This window comes from Ctenopharyngodon idella, chromosome 14 (assembly GCF_019924925.1).
Source record: "Ctenopharyngodon idella isolate HZGC_01 chromosome 14, HZGC01, whole genome shotgun sequence".
NCBI classification, from domain to species: Eukaryota; Metazoa; Chordata; class Actinopteri; order Cypriniformes; family Xenocyprididae; genus Ctenopharyngodon; species Ctenopharyngodon idella.
Genome location: NC_067233.1, coordinates 29,328,199 through 29,347,122, shown reverse-complemented (window position 1 = coordinate 29,347,122; position 18,924 = coordinate 29,328,199). Strand labels below are relative to the sequence as shown.

The 18,924-nt window shown below is 37.8% G+C and overlaps 1 protein-coding gene across 5 annotated transcripts in view; it reads left to right on the top strand.

Annotated features, from left to right (window-relative positions):
• The window catches only part of thoc2 (THO complex 2), a 93,671-nt gene that overhangs the window by 67,978 nt on the left and 6,769 nt on the right, over positions 1-18,924 (top strand). For 3 of the 5 annotated variants that reach the window (XM_051860805.1, XM_051860804.1, XM_051860809.1), the window contains exons 24-33: positions 1,458-1,599; positions 1,687-1,844; positions 3,051-3,179; positions 3,520-3,651; positions 4,076-4,260; positions 6,978-7,165; positions 9,180-9,282; positions 11,575-11,951; positions 12,167-12,228; positions 13,509-13,544. In XM_051860805.1, coding sequence (XP_051716765.1) covers positions 1,458-1,599; positions 1,687-1,844; positions 3,051-3,179; positions 3,520-3,651; positions 4,076-4,260; positions 6,978-7,165; positions 9,180-9,282; positions 11,575-11,951; positions 12,167-12,228; positions 13,509-13,544 — 1,512 coding nt within the window. The remainder of the gene's footprint in view (positions 1-1,457; positions 1,600-1,686; positions 1,845-3,050; positions 3,180-3,519; positions 3,652-4,075; positions 4,261-6,977; positions 7,166-9,179; positions 9,283-11,574; positions 11,952-12,166; positions 12,229-13,508; positions 13,545-18,924) is intronic. The other 2 variants (XM_051860808.1, XM_051860806.1) reach the window with 1 other exon arrangement.

Here is an 18,924-nt window from a genome sequence, read left to right as displayed (position 1 = left end):
GGGTTGGAATTGTTTGGCTTTGTTTACTCTAAACCTACTCTTAAACTCAGAGTTTGCTTAACAGGCCACCAATGTCAGTCCTGAATCTGTGCTCTAGAACTTGCAAGTTCAGCCTAATAGATCTGCTGCTGTCTGTTGCTAAAAAATAAATTATATTTAAAAAGCAATCACATATACTGGTGCAACCAATTACTCTAATGCTTTATTACTCACTGTTGAATTATTTGAATGAATAAATTTACTTAAACTTGAAGCAGTTTTTACTTATCAAAATACTTAAATGACATGCATTTAATTTTTATATTACTATGTAACCTTTTTCAGTAGAGAATTGTTCAGTAGTATATTAGTTTTTGCTCTCATTAAGTTTAATTGATATTAGAATCAGCTATTGAAACTCTGGTAATTCTACTAACAGCCTATATTTTGATGGAATAATGCTGCTATGAAGTTTGTCATATAATAAACAGCTAATGAAATGATATGGGCAGTTTTATGCTTTAACTGTAAAGTATGCAGTCACATGGCCCCATGATCTGTCCTCACTAAAGCCGGGGACACACAAAAGGGGGGGGAAACATTCCAAGACTGAGCTCAACACACAAAGACTGTTTCCTTCGACTGAAGCAGATTTAAATACTTGCACACGGAATTTAAACACTGACTGTAATCGCAGACTGAACGCAACTGGCTCTGACTGGACACGTTTGAGCGCGATCAGTCATAAGTATCAATTTACATTCATAATCGACCTTACAATCGTTAAGCGTGTACGCGGCTTAAATAGTTCTTCAGTTGTACCTCATAATAGTTTTACCAGCTCTCTTCATCAGTAATGCTGCCAGTCACATACCAGAGGCTTTGTGGAAATGTTCTACTCCATGGACGATTTGCGGTCTGAAAGGTCACAAAACAGTTCAGTGCAGGATTGTGCTTTGCAGTGGGTCATGAACCTTACAAACTGGCATTTTCAACAATGCCTTCTGAAAGCACACTCAAAAGTAACGGTTCTTCAGTGTTTTTGAGTCTGTTGTAAATTTTATCTTTAACAAATTTTTTTATATATATTTGCCAGGAAAAAACTGTATAAATTCAAACATATTTACTGGAAAATAATTGCATTTAAATAATTGGGGATTAGTTTATTATTTAAGCTGTTATAATTGTATCCTTCTGACACTATCAGCAGCCACAATGTTGACCATTTTGTGTCAGATAATGTTGTCTAAGTGAACTGGATTTAAATGCAATGCGCAAATCAACCATACCATTCAACTCAGTGCAAGCTCAAAGCTCATTTGAAATATACAATATGTGTGTGTGTGTATGTATATATATATATCAACACACACACACAAAATAATATATTATATACACACACAGTAGTTATAAATACACAATACAATAGACTCTCCCACAGACAGATGTTGCTCATTAAATGGTCTTCTCTTTTGCAGCCCCTGAATAAAAAGAAGAAAGAGAAGGAACGCTGCACAGCGCTGCAGGACAAGCTGCAAGAAGAGGAGAAGAAACAGCTAGAGCATGTGCAGAGAGTTCTGCATCGCCTCAAACTGGAGAAAGACAACTGGTTACTCGCCAGTGAGTCCTCAGATAACTCTCTCAGAATCTCTTCAGTGCTCAAAGGCTCTTCGTGTCTCACTCACCCTGTTCTCTCTCTATTCTCAGAATCCACTAAGAATGAAACCATCACTAAGTTCCTGCAGCTCTGCATCTTCCCCCGCTGCGTCTTCTCAGCCATTGACGCAGTTTACTGTGCTCGCTTCGTGGAGCTGGTACACCAGCAGAAGACGCCCAACTTCTGCACCCTACTTTGCTACGACAGAGTAAGTCCACTGCAGTATGCAGACCCATTACAGGCGATTTCCATCAATAGGCTACAAATTGGTCTTCTTTTTCCTTTTTTCTCTTAAAACAATAAAAACGCAAATCCCATGTTCTTTAGAAAGAGAACCATTAATAAGTTAAGCAATTATCTAACCGGTGTATGAAAAAACTCATTTTAAATTACACGTCATAACAGTTTGTTGAATTTGTTGAGGAAATTGTAGAAAATTTTAATTATGCACTGTATTACCAAAACAACATTTAGCAGTGTCACGTTATAGATAAAACCCTTTTACCACATAATTTTGCATAATTAAAAGATAAAATATTCAATATATGATTGACACCTTCTACCACATGATAGGAACACAAGAAAATTAACTTCCATTTTCTATGTTTTTACACATTTCAACATTGTTACTATAAGTTATTGGCACAAAAATAATCAAAGATATATGTATCTTTAAGGGAAATATGGTTTTCAATAACTACAAACCAACATTTGTTCAAAACGATTTGGTCCCTATCAGTGACAACATAATTTAGCCTCAGTCTGCAACCCTGTTCTGGTGCATTTTTAGGCCGAGAGTTTAGTTTTGTTTAAACTACTCAGGCATGTCCCAGATTTTGGTAACAAGGTTGCAAATGTTTACTAACCTTGTGTAGTTGGGGGAAAAAAAACAAAAAAAAAAAACAAGACATTTAATTGACCTTCTGACAAATGATGTTAAAAGTTAAGCGCTGAAAAACAAGAATTCGACTTCATATAGGAGTTTCCAAACAGTCTTTGCTGATCTCTTCTTTGAAAGTGATATTGCAACTGATGACAGCACGGTTTAATGTTTGGTTGACCAATCAGCGGAAAGGGGTGTTTCATTCCCGCCCACATGTAGAGATCAAATATTCAAGTTGTTTATTAATTTTCTACCCCTGAGCGGAAAACGAAAATTCAAGCCGAATTTTCCGATTTCTATGTTAAATGAAAAAAACGAATGACCAAAAGATACACTGACCTAGTTGCTACAGTCAAAGAGATACAAGCCTATCTTGGATTCTGTTTGTTAATGTACTGCTCTGTTGTGCTTTTGTCTAAGTGTTTGAAGTATTTCCATTATGCCCAGAGAATCATGGTATGGTGTTTAATGACAGCAGTAGTTCTTTTAAAGCCTACTCAACCTTCTCATTCTGTTTCTGTCCTTATCTAGGTTTTTTCTGACATCATCTACACGGTAGCGAGCTGCACGGAGAACGAGTCCCGCCGCTACGGTCGTTTTCTGTGCTGCATGCTAGAGACTGTGACTCGATGGCACAGTGACAGAGCCATCTATGAGAAGGTATGGTGTGCTTTCACATCTGATGATCAGTTTAGACTCTCGTTAAATTATTCTGTCAGTGCTGTCTCTAGCGCATCCTAGTTGAGACTAAATTGGTATCTGTGAAAACGAGTTGGCAGTGTGTCCCTTCCTTGAAGGATCAGAGTATTTAAGTGTTCGTTAGGCGCAAACTGGTCTTTAAAGCTCAATCATCTTCCATTTCACATTTTTTTATAATATACTTTTATCAGCTAAGTGTTTCTCTCTACATATTTTGAGGTTTTAGGTTAAATGTGCCTGTCAGAAACCTTTGGTATCATTTGGTTGTTTTGTCTTATTTGTGTCTGGTTTCCTTCTCTAGGAATGTGGCAATTACCCTGGGTTCCTGACTATTTTCCGAGCCAGTGGTTTTGACGGAGGGAACAAAGCAGATCAACTGGACTATGAGAATTTCCGGCATGTTGTCCACAAATGGCATTACAAGTTGACTAAAGTTAGTGTTGCACTCTTTAGACAACAACAAAAATGTATAATATCATTTTATAGAGCTGGGTGATTCAAAATTGTTTCAACACTCTTTACAAATGTATAAATGTGTTTATACATTTTAATAATGAATTTATTTATATAAAATCTAGGTCAACTCTTTAAGGCATGTTTTTGACTGTTTTCCTTTTGCTTTTTCATTTATTTTTCAAAGGATAATATTTGATAGTGCCATAGTGTTGTAGCCATGGCCTAGTGGTTTGTGTTGTGCCACAATATATTGAGTCATGCGAAATGCACTACATAAAAACTCTGCAGTTCTCATTTAGAACGTTAATGGCATTACAGACCATTTATATAAGGCTTTGTGTTTTGTCTAAATGTGTCTTTGTCATCAACTCTGTATAGAAAAGCTCTGATTTTTCCCTCAGGCATCAGTCCACTGTCTGGAGACGGGCGAGTACACCCACATTCGCAACATCCTGATCGTGCTCACCAAGATCCTACCCTGGTACCCCAAGGTGCTGAACTTGGGCCAGGCTCTAGAGTGCCGCGTTCACAAGATCTGCCAGGAAGAGAAAGAGAAGAGGCCCGATCTCTATGCGTTAGCCATGGGGTAACTGAGCTGAGAGCCGGCTGGCCTCAGCATTCTGAAGTGCTTTCACCACACTGGTTATCTTTCAGTTTCAGGAGTCTTAACTGGTGGTAGTTTATAGTTTTCCACGTTTCAATTGCATTTGCTTAGTTTTAAGCTATTGGTAATGTTCAGTAGCTTCCTTTCTGAAGGTGTGTAGGCATCTATTATATCTTTTAGCATTTTGCTTATGATGCAGTTTCTTAATGATTTTGGCTGCCACTAGACAAAAAGCTGTGAAATTTGGCCCACAATTTGGTTGAGCTTTGAACTGAATGATTTAGTGACACAATTATAAATTCTCTGCCAATTAGATTTTTCAATCATACAATTTTTCTTAGATCATCTCCAAATTTCTGACAGTTGATGATAATCAAAAGTTATTCAAATTGTTCTGAATTACCAAACCATTTGCTTGTAACACAGGAAGTGAGGCTGTACCTTTGCAAGGCTTTGACGTAATAGCATGAAACTTATTTTAAACGTGAATCTCTATTCTATTGTTTTTTTCCTCACCACATTGTTAGTTTGCAAAAAATGGCTCAATCACTTTCAGTCCAATCCTTACAATTCAACCCAGTTCTCAAAAAAAAACCTTAATGAAGTCTCTTTACGCAAGTCTTTGACACATCATATATGCAGTGCATTTGCTACGACAGTCTCTTTCCCACAGAAATCTGATTACTGTTTCTCCGTATATTTACTTATAACCTTGAACTGCTTTTCCTAAATGTTCCGTTGGGGGTGCTGTGACCAAATCCACTCAGCCTTACAATGTGCATGTGCAGGTAGGCTTAAAACATTACTGGTAATTGCAGAAATAAATCATTAATGAGGGAAGTCCCCCTATGCCAACAATCAGCTGTTCCTTAACTATCAGCAGGGAGTTACTGGGCGTCTCTCTTGGCAGAGGTTAGCCACATTAAGGCAGATTTTTTTCTTTGCTCTTTTCTGCTGCTTTTAGCATACGCTCCACAGTGGGATTGATTAAATGTGTCGGACTGGTGCCGTTGAAGACCGTCCAGAGTGGCTGGTCATCACAGGCACATGAAAAGAGATGAGGTTTGTTGTGAGGTTGGTTGAGGGGGAGACACGAAGGCTCATTCAGTGCAATCAATCCAACCAGAATTGCCAGAGAAGGTTTGGCCTCTTAAAGAGCCTCTTCATTGCTGCTTAATGAACACAGTCCATTCAGCTATTGCACTTTGCCAACCGGAAGGCCTTTAGTGTCATGATAAGGCAATCTTATTAATTATCAACTGTAATGGGCTGTTTTGCTCCACTGGAGCTAGAATTGGTGACGAGGACTTGATCGTGCCCCAGTGATTCCCAAGGCCAACTGCTGTTCCTCTAAATGACACTGCAGCTCTGTTCCAAAACCTTGCTGTCTGCTCCCAACATAGGCAGCTACGTTTTAAGACAGCATCCTAAAATAGTATTTCTGCACCACTTACCTTCCTCACGACTCGTATGGAAGAATCAACCTAAATGATTCCAATAGGCTTTGATGATAGCATGCTGCTGAGCTAATGACAAGAAACAAAGTACACAAATATTCTATTTTATCGACTTTCTGTTGGTGATATTTTAGTGTTGAATGTATATTTATAGTCCACATTTCCCATCCGCCATCTTAAATGAGCTTGTTACAACGTGTTTTAGAAGGTGGCATAATGTTGCACACATACACTACCATTCAAAAGTTTGGAATCAGTAAGATTCAGAAATGATTAAGAAAGTAATACTTTTATTCCACAAGGGCCCATTAAGTTGATCAAAAGTGACAAAGGCATTTATAATGTTACAAAAGATTTCAAATAAATGCTGTTCTTTTGAACTCTGTCATCAGAGAATCCTGAAAAAAATTATGTATCATGGTTTATGCAAAAATATTAATCAACACAACTGTTTTCAACATTGATAATAGTTTGAAATGTTTCTTGAGCATCAAATCAGCATATTAGAATGATTTCTGAAGGATCATGTGACACTGAAGACTGGAGTAATGATGCTGAAAATTCAGCTTTGCATCACAGGAATAAATTACATTTTAAAGTGTATTACAATAGAAAGCAGTTCTTTTAAATTGTAATATTTCACAGTATTGTAGTTTTTACTGTATTTTTAATCAAGTAAATGTAGACTTGATGAGCATAAGAGACTTGATTTTATCAGAACCATTAAATTTTAAAGATTCCAAACTTTTGAACAGTAAATTGTTCATTAAAATGTTGTCGTTTAGTTTGAGCAACTCAAATGGTTTACAGAAAATGTTGATATCATTGGCTTGTAAACTGATTAGATTTCCCTTCATAATGAGGAACTGATTTCTTTTTAATTGGCATATCTTCCAATGCAGAAGTCGTAATAACTGTTGACATGTAATTGTTGCGTTCATGCCACCAGTGGGATTTCTCAGCACACCTCAGCTAATTGGGCAGACGTGGGCCCTGTTCTTGTGTTTCTCTGTAGACACAAGGAATCAACAAGAAATGAAAGGGGGGAATCAGACCTTGTGTTCAGCCTCTCAAAAATATGCCAATCTAGTTACGTTAATATTGTCATGAAACCTGGTCTCAATGAACACAACCCCTCTTGAGGATTTCTTTTTGAATCCATCCATTTCTGAGTGATTTTGTTTAAGCATTATACTCCGTATTACCATCTGCCGTGATTTTAACCGTGTATGTGACTTGCAGCTACTCTGGCCAATTGAAAGGCAGGAAAGTGCACATGGTGCCTGAAAATGAGTTCCACCATAAGGAGCAGCCAGTGCGCAGTGCCACGCCTGGCAATCTGCAGAACGGACCTGGCAACACGGGCAAGCCTGCGACCACTGCCGCTGCCAGCGCTGGCAAAACTGAGGAGGGGGCCGCCGAGGATTCAGGTGACTTTATTTTAATAATTTTCGTCTATGCAGCTTCAGGAATTGATTTGGTAGCATCTGGACTTGTTTGTCCATTTATTGAGAACGTCTTGACACTAATTTAAAATGAAACACGTTGCCATGGCGTACAACACTCGCTGTGGGAATTGCCACCCTGAGGGAGTTAATTGCAATTACTGTGTGAATTGGGGTAAAACTGCTGAGGATATTAGAACAGAAAAACCTCACACAGACCCATTAACACAGAAACAAGCACACCACGAGGATTGATCACAACAGCAGTGCAGGTCATATGACTTCAGGCTCTTCAGAAACAGGTTCTATCCACCCCACAGCTGTAGCGGCTACGTTCAGTTGTGGGATTGCTCTAAACATGTTAACGGTACAAACCCATATGCCTTTTAAATCAAATGGTTTTCGATTGCATCATAAATATCATTGACTATGTAAGGGGTCAAAAATGAAACAAAAGGTTAGAAATTAGTGTCATGATGACCAAGCAGATGCTTGCAGAACTTGGAGAAGGCTGTATTTATTTGATCAAAAATACAGTAAAAAACTATGACGGTATATGGCAGTAAAAGGTTGGGTTCTGACAAAATGTTAATTGCTCAGTCCATTTTGAAAAAATAAAAAAAATTAATTTGAATTATTTTTTTAAATCTGTTTGAATGATTGATTCACTCTTTCAGAAAGACTTGTTTGAATCAGCTTTTTTGAACAAATCTCTTCAGTAAATGATTCAATGACTCATAAAGACTTTACTTCCTTCATTACTGCATGAATCGGAGTTTTTGAATGATTCAAATACATTTTCTAACAGTCACTTGTCGCCACCTACTGGTGTAACAATGTAATGATGTAATCTTTATTTGAAGCGTCATAACTTTCATCAGGTGATTTACGCTAATTTCATTGCTACCATAGTAATCAGTTTATATCTCCGAACTATAAATTTTCTCCCAGTACTTCTGTGATCATTTGAATTATTATAACAATGATACTGTGTGGTTAAAGGGACTGTTTGTGAAGCTGTTTCATACCTATACATGACAACTGCTCTTTCTGGGTCAGTGGCAGTGCCAACGCAGATTTGAATGTTACTTGTCAAAGCTTTAATTGACGTAGCCGAAGCATTGTCATTTAGGAATAATATCGCGTAGGTGTTTGAATCAAGGTTGCAGTCATTTTGTCGTTTAATTGTGCTGCTCTAGTAGTGTATATCCACTTTTAGGAAATGCCCAAGTCATGCTTGGATTTGCTGGAAGCAGTGTGACAACCTTTTAAAAGACAATTTTGTGGAAACCACTATGGCACTAAAACGGAATCCACTAAAAAAACACATACAGCCCGATACCCAAGTAACAGCACCTCTATTATGAAACCTGGTGTTGCTACAAGTTCTTGATGTATTTCAGCAGGAGTAACTGGCCCTGCCCATTGCAAGATTACAGTAGTATGTGAAGAGTTAAAATCCCTCATCATCACTTAAATTCTACCTCCCATTAGTAGCTGTGAATTTACTAGCACTCAGTGTATGAAATGGGCACGAATTGGTAACAGTTGCTTTTTAAAATCTAAAATTCCCATCTTTTGGAGTAAAATGTTGCTTATGGTACGCTGCTGTAAAATGACCATTGTGTAACCTCTTTCTTTGACATTTTTTTCCCTCAAATCTCAAAGGACATTTTCGGGTGTGTTTAAATAATTTACTTTCTGTGAAGCACAATCTGTGTTTCATTCACTTTTAATGAGATTTCAATGGCACACAAAGGAGGCTTGCAATTTCCCAGCATACTTAACACACATCAGTGGTTATAGCGGTGTATATTTAAATCAAGAGCAAATTCCATAACTACTTGACTATTTCACCAAACAGAAGAGGATTGGCTCTATTTGACTGTTTTCCGGCAGTTCTGTCATCTGTCAATTAGTTTGTCACGTTTAGTAGATATGGACAAAATAATGAGGTCTGCCCTTGTGTGACGTCCATGTCTGCTTGGTCTATTTGCAGATAAATCCAAGGACAAATCTCAGACGGCTCAGAAAACTGCCAGCAAAAACAGCACCGCAGCCAATAAAGTGAGCAGCAGCAACGGAAGCAGCACGCCAAACAGGTACTGCACCCAAGGCACGACTCGACTCACTACACCACGCAAGCTCCCTCGCGCTAGGCAGCGAGAATGATGTACTGCTCTCATCTCTTATATAATGTCATTAAAAGTTAAAGCCCTGGGGTGAGAAAGTTTAGCAGGGGCTTATTATTTCAAACTACTCGCCAAATAAATCAATCCTTTATCAAAGTCTACCTTCCTTATGAACTGTGTAATCAAATTGAACAGTGTTCCAGGCAAGAATCCTCTTACAATTCTATTAAACTGAGCAATTGCAGAGAGAAATGTCTTGAAAGGAACCATCTCTGAAAGGCATGACTGTTACAACACACAATTGCACGATGGCCCATCAAATTGGCTGTGTAAAACATAATTTCGAAAGAAATACTTCAATGGGAGTCACTGGGAGACCAGGGAAGAAAGGTCCCCATTAATTTCCATTCAGGAATTGTGTGAATGGAGTGTGAATGGAATGAGATTGTAATGGATTTCTTAGTGTTTTAACATGGTTTGGTGGGGTCAGGGAAAGTGGCTTAGTCAGGAATATGTAATTCACCTGCGATGAGAGGACAGAGAGGTCACAATGTGCTCTGTTTACATAATGAATGATAAAGTCAAGAGAATTCAAGAGCTCAGGAGCTTTAAGAGAAAACACAGACCATAATATTAGCATCTTTTTGTTGAAAAGGTCATATTAGCTTTCGGACATCTGGTTTACACTTTTTCCTTTTCACCTCATTTTTGCATGTGTGCATTTTGTTTCATTTTGGCTTGATAAATTGGTTTTCTTATGCACAAATAGGGTACAAAATTGGCCTTAAATTTTAAGTCAAAATTATTTATTCTTTTTTACAAAATGGGCTGTAAAAGGAGGTGATTAATCTTAAGAAATGCTGCTAGTCAACCTCAAGGTGTCAAATTGAGTAATGTAATGTGCTCATGTAATATTACATCTATAGATTTTCAATATTTATGACATGGTTAAAGGTACACTATGTAACTTGGTTAAAGGTACACTATGTAACTTGGTTAAAGGTACGCTATGTAACTTGGTTAAAGTGGTTAAACAACACTGTATGCAACATTGTTTTGGTTGTGTTTTGGCTCTGCCTCACTGTGCAGATGAATATGGTTCTTTCTCATTACTAAAGAAGAGAAAGATTATCCTACTGCTCATAAAACATTCACTACTAGGCTTCATAGATATAACCAGTTTAGATGGAAAGTAGCTCAAGCTGACTAGCTGAAGACGTTACTGTAGCTTTACCCATTCATAGACACGGTACTTCCTCGAAAATAAATTCCAGCACAAAGCTACAACAACCATAATGAAATGAGCCTTCACAATAGACAATGCTTTACAATGAACTCTGTTAGAGAACTACATATTGGCAATTTATCTGTTCAATAAAACACCTTACTCACCTGTTGAATAATGAAAACGGCATCATCTGTGTCGCTTTTTCAACATTTCAAATCATTCAGTTCTCGCCATCTCCGAGTAGCCAAGCCAATGTTAATTCTAGTTTTATTACGAGCTCTGTCACGTTCTCTTTTTGCCAGCAGACTTTCCTCTGTTCGGCGTTTGTTTAAAGTGGGTGATTTCCCCGGAGGTTGGAGATTTAGCCGCTCGTTGTGAGTTTATTAATTTGTCTTCATTACTGTTGAAAGGGTCCAGATGATGTCACTTCCTGGGTTTCACATTTTATGGAAAATCATGCTGTAAAAGGGCGGTTACACTAGACTTTCAGCGAGCAGAATTTCTTCGGACACTGCATATGGTGTCACACTGTGCCAGCTTTCTTAAAATCTTATAGCAAATAATGATAAATCCGATATGTAAAAATATAGGTTAGAATCTACTATACTTTGCTGCAACACTGCAAAACTGCATCAAGGCCAAAATCATTTTGAGAGATCTTATATGCAGATGTTTTTCTGTTCTAAAACTAGCTACTTTTCCCTCCATTCATTTTAGATTAGATTAGAATTTATCTAACAGCACTCTTTCCCCAAACAACACAAGATTTATGCCTCAACTTTAAGCATTTCATGCTTTGACAAAAGTCAAGGAAGACCAGTTTTATAACATCAGAAATGTTGTGTAACAATTCCCACAAGTCAGTCCCCAACTTGTTTTGAATTTTTCTAACAATATTTTGCCTGGGGTTCTTTAATGATATGCATGTCATTTCTGAATGAAAGCCATCGAATGTCAATTTGTAATGGTTTTAAATCTTTAAAAAAAAAAAAAAAAAAATCTATATTCAGTTGATCCCTGATCTCTCTCTACAGCACTAAAGGGAGCAAAGAGAAGGAAGATAAAGAGAAGACCACAAAGGAGAAAAAGGAGAAGAAAGAAAAGAACCCAGCAAGCACTCCAGAGGCCAAGGCAGGAGGGAAGGACAAACCGAAGGAGGAAAGATCCAAGGAGGAGAAGCCCTTTGACAGCAAGGAGAAGACGCCCAAGGCCGAGAAGGATAAGAGGAAGGATGACAAGAAGGAAGAGAAGAGCAAGATCGATGGGAAATCTGCTGAAAAAGAGTGGCCCAAGGAACGCGACGTGTCCAACGACAGCAAGACAAAGGAAAGCAGCAAGGTGGAGAAGAACGCTGGGGCCGGAAGCCTGAAGTCCCTTGTGCCCAGATCTGAGGGAGTCGAGTCTGAACGGGGTAAGACAGCCCTAACTTGTTAAATATGGTTTATTACTCTTCTGTGACTCTGTTTGGACTTTATTATTATTATTATTTTTTTTATTTATTTATTTTTTTTAGTTCACCCATTGTCTTTTCCATCTGTTAGTAGATGCTACATTTGCCCTTAGCAAAGCACAATATATAAAGTGAAAAAAGTTTCTAGAAACTGAACCTTGAATTTTGTCTCTCAGCAGAGCAAAAAAGACGAAAGCTTGACACTCACTCGTCACCATCGCACTCCTCTGCAGTTAAGGTTAGTATGGCCTGAGGAGAGCTGTGCACTTCTTTCCTCTTGTCCCTACCTGTCGGAGATCACGTGTTTTCCAAACCTTCCTCGTCCCTCCGCGTCACCCATTGGAGTTTGAGAGAAGGCCTCTGGAGCCCAGCCGTTGTAGGAGAGCAGTGGGGGGGATTTTGCATCCTATGGACTATTTTTTGGAAAAATATTTTTCAATAGATGTCAGATTTTTATGATAAAATTCCAAGGACTTGCCAAAATCTTAAATTCTAGCACATGCTTCATTTTTGCTCATTACATGCTAAGAGAATCTACCCAAGTGCCTCTCAAGTTGTTCCTTTTCGTATACCGTACTTTTTTGTAAGATTGTAAATATAAATATTTATTTTTGTAAATCACCCTCCCCTTTTTGAGATTTTTTTGAATCATAGCATATTACTTGCTGAGAAAGCAAAAAAAGTAAGAAAAATAAATACAAATCAGTTTTTTTGTTTTTTAAACTATACATGGAGACGAGAGAATGTTTCCACTGGAAGAAATCCTGATCAAGTCAGATGCCCTTCACGCCTGCGACTCATGGAGGAGCTGGAATGTTTTCTTTGTTTTGCTGCGTCACAGATCCGGGATCTCCAACAAGAATATGCTCGTCTGCTTGCCTTTTTTTCCATCCTGCTTTTTTTTTTTTTTTTTTTTTCGCGCCCGATTCGCTCTCTGCCATGGAAGGGTTTTCAACAAGAGTTCCGCAGACATCCTTGCGAGCAGCGGACGGCTCCTTCAGCATCCAGAGAATGGCGCATCACCAGCAACTACTACATAAAGAGAATGGCAACCAGGGAAAAAGTGTGGGCATGGCCTTCCCAGAGGGATCTGTCTGTCCGTGACCAGGAATCTTGTTGCAATTTTCTATGAGCGAGGCCTCATACCAAAGTGTACATGACCTCCTTCTATTCCCTTTATTTATGAATCTTAGCTGAGTTTAGCTTGTTTTATCATCTTCAAGAACTCCCATAGTTAGTTTTTAGAATGTATGCTCTATTTTAGACCAAAGATACAAGTTAATGCTCAGTTGATGCTCAGTGCAGTGACATTCTCCAAGCACATGTAGGTTGAGATAGCCCAGTGCAGACTAACATTAGGCTCCCATAGTCCAGTCTCTTCATCTCTAACCATGTGAAAGTTCTAGTCTTTGAAGGTCTTTATGGGGATGTGTTGAGTGACGGCCAGCCTCCCCCACCCTTTCTGCTGCTGTGTGCCATCCTCTCCAGCTCATCTGTCATCTCCATTCATTCCTACAGGACAATCTCAACGACCTCAAGGACTCTGCTTCAAAGGTTTGGAGCTTTTTCAACCCTTAACTCTGAATGTGTCTCCAGACCTAGTGAACTGCCTACCCAGACCATTCAAACAATCATTATAAACTTATGCCCAATATTGGCATCTATGTAGGCAGTATTCGCTGATAGCTTTTAAATAATACCAAAAATGCTGTTATGTAGGCAGTATTTGTCCCAAAATCTACCCATGATGGCCAAATATGCAGTGTAGTTAGACAACATTTGTATTTGAGCGTTTTGAATGCTTCTATGATGCGCACAAATGCAGTCTAGGTAGGCTGCATTGCTTTGAAAACTTTAAACACACCTGTGGTGCCCTAATAAGACCATATGATTTCCGTGAAATGGAAAACGTGGATGGAATTGCGGAATCCAGTTATAAAAATGAAATTTACTGTATGTAGATATCAAGGAGTTTAGCAAAATTTGGATGAATGAATCAAAAGTAGGGCTGTACTCAAACACATCAAATCCCGACATGGGTTAGTGTCTGAATGTTAAAGTGGAAGAAGACTTTAAAATAAAGTTTACATGTCTCTGTGTGAATGAGTGGCTCATTTTATAAAACTATCATCAGATACATGCATAAACTCAAAGGTCAAAGGTTTAAACTTTAATTTTGATGAACAACAATTGGCATATTACATTTTTTACATATTTACGTTACAAATGTGGTGAAATGGCACACGTTGTGTTCCCAGAGGAACGTCATAAGCAACCCAAATTCACGGCATATGCCTCGACGAGAAATATAACACTTTAATAATGCGAGATTTTGTCACACCCCTAATTACTATTGTACAGTAGAATGTACTTAATAAAAGTGAAAGTAACAAATGATGATTTAATAAACTGAATTAAGCAATATCAAAGCAAAGGAATTGTTCAGATTTTATTTTATTACATTTTAAAAGATTAATTAAATTGATAATGTTTTATGCATTTATTTGATTACCACCATTTTTGATAAAAGATTTGTATTAAATCATAAAACACAGAATCCATAAAAATTAAAAACAGGAAAAAAAAATAAAACGCACTTCATAGCACACTATTTGTCGGTTGATATACTATACTTTCAGTTGATTAGACATCCTTTATGATTATTAACTTAATCCATTAAAATGGAATCCAAATCTTAGAATTTGGTGAAAAATGAAACCGATTTTATAGGGCATAAGCTAAGATGTTGTCTAAGTATACGTTGATGCCAGAAACACCATCTAGGTAGGCAGCTGTTGCTTGGGCGTTTCAAACCTGCTTGTGATGCCCAAGAATACTGTATATGTAGGCAGCATTCCTTTAAATGTTCCAAAGGATGTCCAGAAATGTTGTGTGGGTAGGCAGCTCACTAGCTTTTGAGATACTCCCAATATTTATCTCATGTTGGTGCGAAAACTTTCTTCACGGTGTATGTCATGAATGCGTTTATAGCACATTTTGGGCATATGCCAGGTGTGGAATTTTTATAGTGGTACACTGGTCTTTAAAAAGTCTCTTTTCCCTTCAAAAGATGGCAGAATATCCCTGAAACTTGCGTAGCGCGCTTGTGCTCGCACATCCCTCTCCTCCTTTGCCAGGACATTTTATATTCTGCTAATGTAATTTCAGCCCAACAATATCCTCCATTCTTTCCATGGCTACGCTCTCCTGGGCTCCTCTCACAGTCCTCGGAGTCTGATTGGACTCTGGTCTTCTATTCCTCCACTCGAGTCTCTTTTGAACAGCTCCTGTCAACTGGCAGGGAGATAAGTGTTTTTGCAGTTTGGTCACTGAAGGATGTTTGAAAATATGCTGATGGCACCACCTGAAAAAGCAATACAGCTGAATTTTGAGCAGCCTGTTATTTCTCTCTCTCTCTCTCTCTCTCTCTCTCTCTCTCTCTCTCTCTCTCTCTCTCTCTCTCTCTCTCTCTCTCTGTGTCTCTCTCTCTGTCTCTCTCTCTCTCTCTCTTTTTCTCTCTCTCTCTCTCACATTAACTGCAGTATTATCCAGATATTAAGAGAAGTGTCCTTATAGAGCCGTGGAATAGATGTATTTATCTTTAGTTGCAAGATCTGTTGTTTTCCTGAACCAGCAGGGTTTATCTCGCAGTAGTCAGTTGTTTCTCGGAGGATATTGTGTCAGCTGTGTGTATGTTCTTGTAATTCAGTTGTCAGTTGAGATTCTGTTGTTGAAGTGCTTTCATACATGTGATTAATTCTGCTGTCATTCTCTCTCAGGGAGTTTGTGTTATTAATCTGTTGTTGAGAAACACACCAGATTCCCTGACGTGCACGTTTGGAATGGAGGTATATATATCTCTCCGAAGGCGATCGCGAATTAGGGACGTGCTCGATGTTAAAGTGTTATTAAGCACAATAAGTAGTGGTGGGCGATATACTGGCAGACACCATTAACCGGTAGAAATTTGTCAACCGGTAGATATTTTGGACTATCTGGATATTTTTCGTCTCTATCGCGGTTAAAGCGCAATTAGCAGGGGAAGACAACATATTTCAGCATATGCACGCGCTCTTTGAGAGACTGTTTCTCAGCACTGTCTGAGAGATACCCGACATGAAGCCGCTGCTCTTAGAGCGTGTGAGGACTGAACTGAGTGCTTTTTGACGCCTAATTGGGATTGAACGGTTAAATATGAATACCTATGTGTCAAAGTGACCATGTAGTTGCAAGTAAACGGAGCCATTTATGTCTTAAGTGAAGGTACAGTTTAGAAAGATGAGGCTTTACTTTATACATTTTATGTAGTTTTCACCTTAATTCTTAATTCTTTTGCAGTTAACATGTCTTTTCTTCTCCACCTGTTTTTGTCTGACCCTGCTGACCCAATGAGCGTTTTGCTGTCCAATGGTCATGCCTTAACTGCAATTTCTAATATTGCATTAGTATTTTATCCTTCTCATGAGCATTTATTAATTAAATAGTTAAATCTCTTTTTTTTGGCTAATTTTATCTGTCAAAGAAAACCTGCTTAATAATTATGCACACCTGAATATAAAGCATTTTTCATTTCCAGCCTTCATGAACAATTATATATCACTTATAAATGATTAAATACAAAATTAATAGTATTTATTAAGATTGATGTGGTTTGGAATTGGTAAAATGTGCTTCATTTGCTTCATTGGAAAAAAAAATATGATCAGAAAATCAACTTGCCTAATACTTCTGCACACTGTGTGTGTGTGTGTGTGTGTACCAGTTTAGCTGATCGGCTGAAAACTCAATAGAATGGTTCTTTCACAAATCAAAATCACTTTTCTTTAGAAGTTCTTTTGAAACTCTTCTAGGAGTCTGAGAGGGTTCAGTAAACTCATACAGAGCAGCTGACCAGATTTAAAGTGAATGCTCAGGTCATGTGAAGAACAGTCGTTAACTGCTCCAGATTCTTCTCACCGCCTTCAGGACAAAGATTCAGTTTGTTTCTCTCCCCCACACTTATCAGTAGAGCATCTTTGGATAGGTTGGAGAGTATGAAATGGCAATTTTCCAAACACTAACCACATGCCACCAACTATTGTTACGTATCAAAGCAATAATCATTTTCTCTGCTTTTATGGACCTATACGACACTCTTCATATAAAGTACTTTCTTTATTATTCACTTTTTTGGCAAGATTTAACCTGTTTTCAACAAATGTTTTCTCTGATCATCTGTTTAAATTACTTTATTCTGTATGCCTCAGTTCCAGCTGGAACATGTATATTCTGCTAATGATCTGCTTTAACAGTTTGCTGTAGATATTTTTTTTTTTTTTTTTTTGCGCAATGCTGGACATGATGTGGGCAGTTCAGTTACTGTGTCTCACGAGTTTGGCAGCTTGTGTTGTCTTAAGGATAAAATTAGACTCTATATACCGTACCTGGTGCCACCTGAAAATACATATTCATTAATTTGCACAGATGCTCTTTACAACAAGTTTATTTTTAAGCTCCCCCTGTCCATTGCTGCTGTCAACAAACCACAGATGAATTGTCAGGTTTACATTTAAGATTGTTATATCTTATGATATTATTTCGACAACCAACTAATCTAATGATTACGACTGTTCAATTGTTTGCCAGTTAAGGCTCTGTTAGGCATGTACTAATTACAACAAGACAATGTGACTGTTTTAAAATTCTTTTAATGACCTTGAAAAAAATACTTGAGTGATTTTTAGAAATGTAGCAACTTGTATGTAGAAGCTTGTAGCAAAAAAAAAAAAAAAAAAAAAACTTTTGAGTAGGGTTGGGTATTGTCAGTTACCTCATGGTGTCTTTTGGGCTGTCATTGTGTATTTGTTTTAAATGGGCCACCAATTCATTTTGTGTTTCCAGAAGAAGAATTGCATGCTCTCTAAGAAAAGTTTAATTCACTGAGGAGGGAGAAGTTTTTTAATTTGAATAAGAGATTCAGTTATTTTAATATATTAGGGTTCCCACGTGTCCTGGAAATCCTGGAAAAATAATGACCAATTTTCCAGTACTGGAAATTACATGGAAAATGAGAGAAAATTAAATGTCCTCAAAATCTGGTTGTCCTGGAAAAATCTTTCTTTTAAAAAAAAAAAACATTATTGTTCAGTGAAGAACGAACAGTTTACAATGGCTCTGAAACAATTAACGTTAGCAGCAGAAAGCGCTATGTTCAGGGAATTTTGACACATGACAGAAGTATTTTTTAATTACGCTGTTTAATCTTGCTGTGATGTAGTAGCACTGTCTTGTGTTGGCGGTTGCAGGAGCTAGGTATTGTTAAGTGCTCAAATGTTTGCAGCGAATGTAGGTACTTTGTTAACCTTGATAATTTTTATTCTTGCAAACTAATAATTTTGATACGGTATATGCAAGTGGTCGGCACAGCAAACTACAGCATGCATGACAGCATTGGCCCAAGAAAGGGTAGCAAATCGATATGTAAAGTCTTTTTATTTTGTTATAGAAATGTTGAAACTTCTTGCATCTCCATGACAAATTGTTTTTCATAGTAATTCTTTTACATAGTCCCCCTAGTTTTATTTAGTTCTTAGCAATATGGGAAGTCATAATGAGACGCTGATGCACCGTTAATTACACATTGAGCGATTCATTGCACACTCCTAGAGCAGCACAGACTAGTGACTTGTGAACACGAGGCACAGGCAAATGTGATTCTGATTTTCTGCAACAGTTCACTAAATAAGATAATACACACATACTACGTAATATAAGTTCCTTACATTTTAGAAAAAAGTATTGTCTGTTTCACCAACAAAAATGGTTCCAAACAAAACTGGAGTGGAACGCTTCTTAGCAACACACAGTGGTGTTTTGTTTCTGAATTACTCTACAATTTTGAACAAATCATTTCAGAAAGTGATTCAGTGATTCAATGACCCATTCATAAAGACCT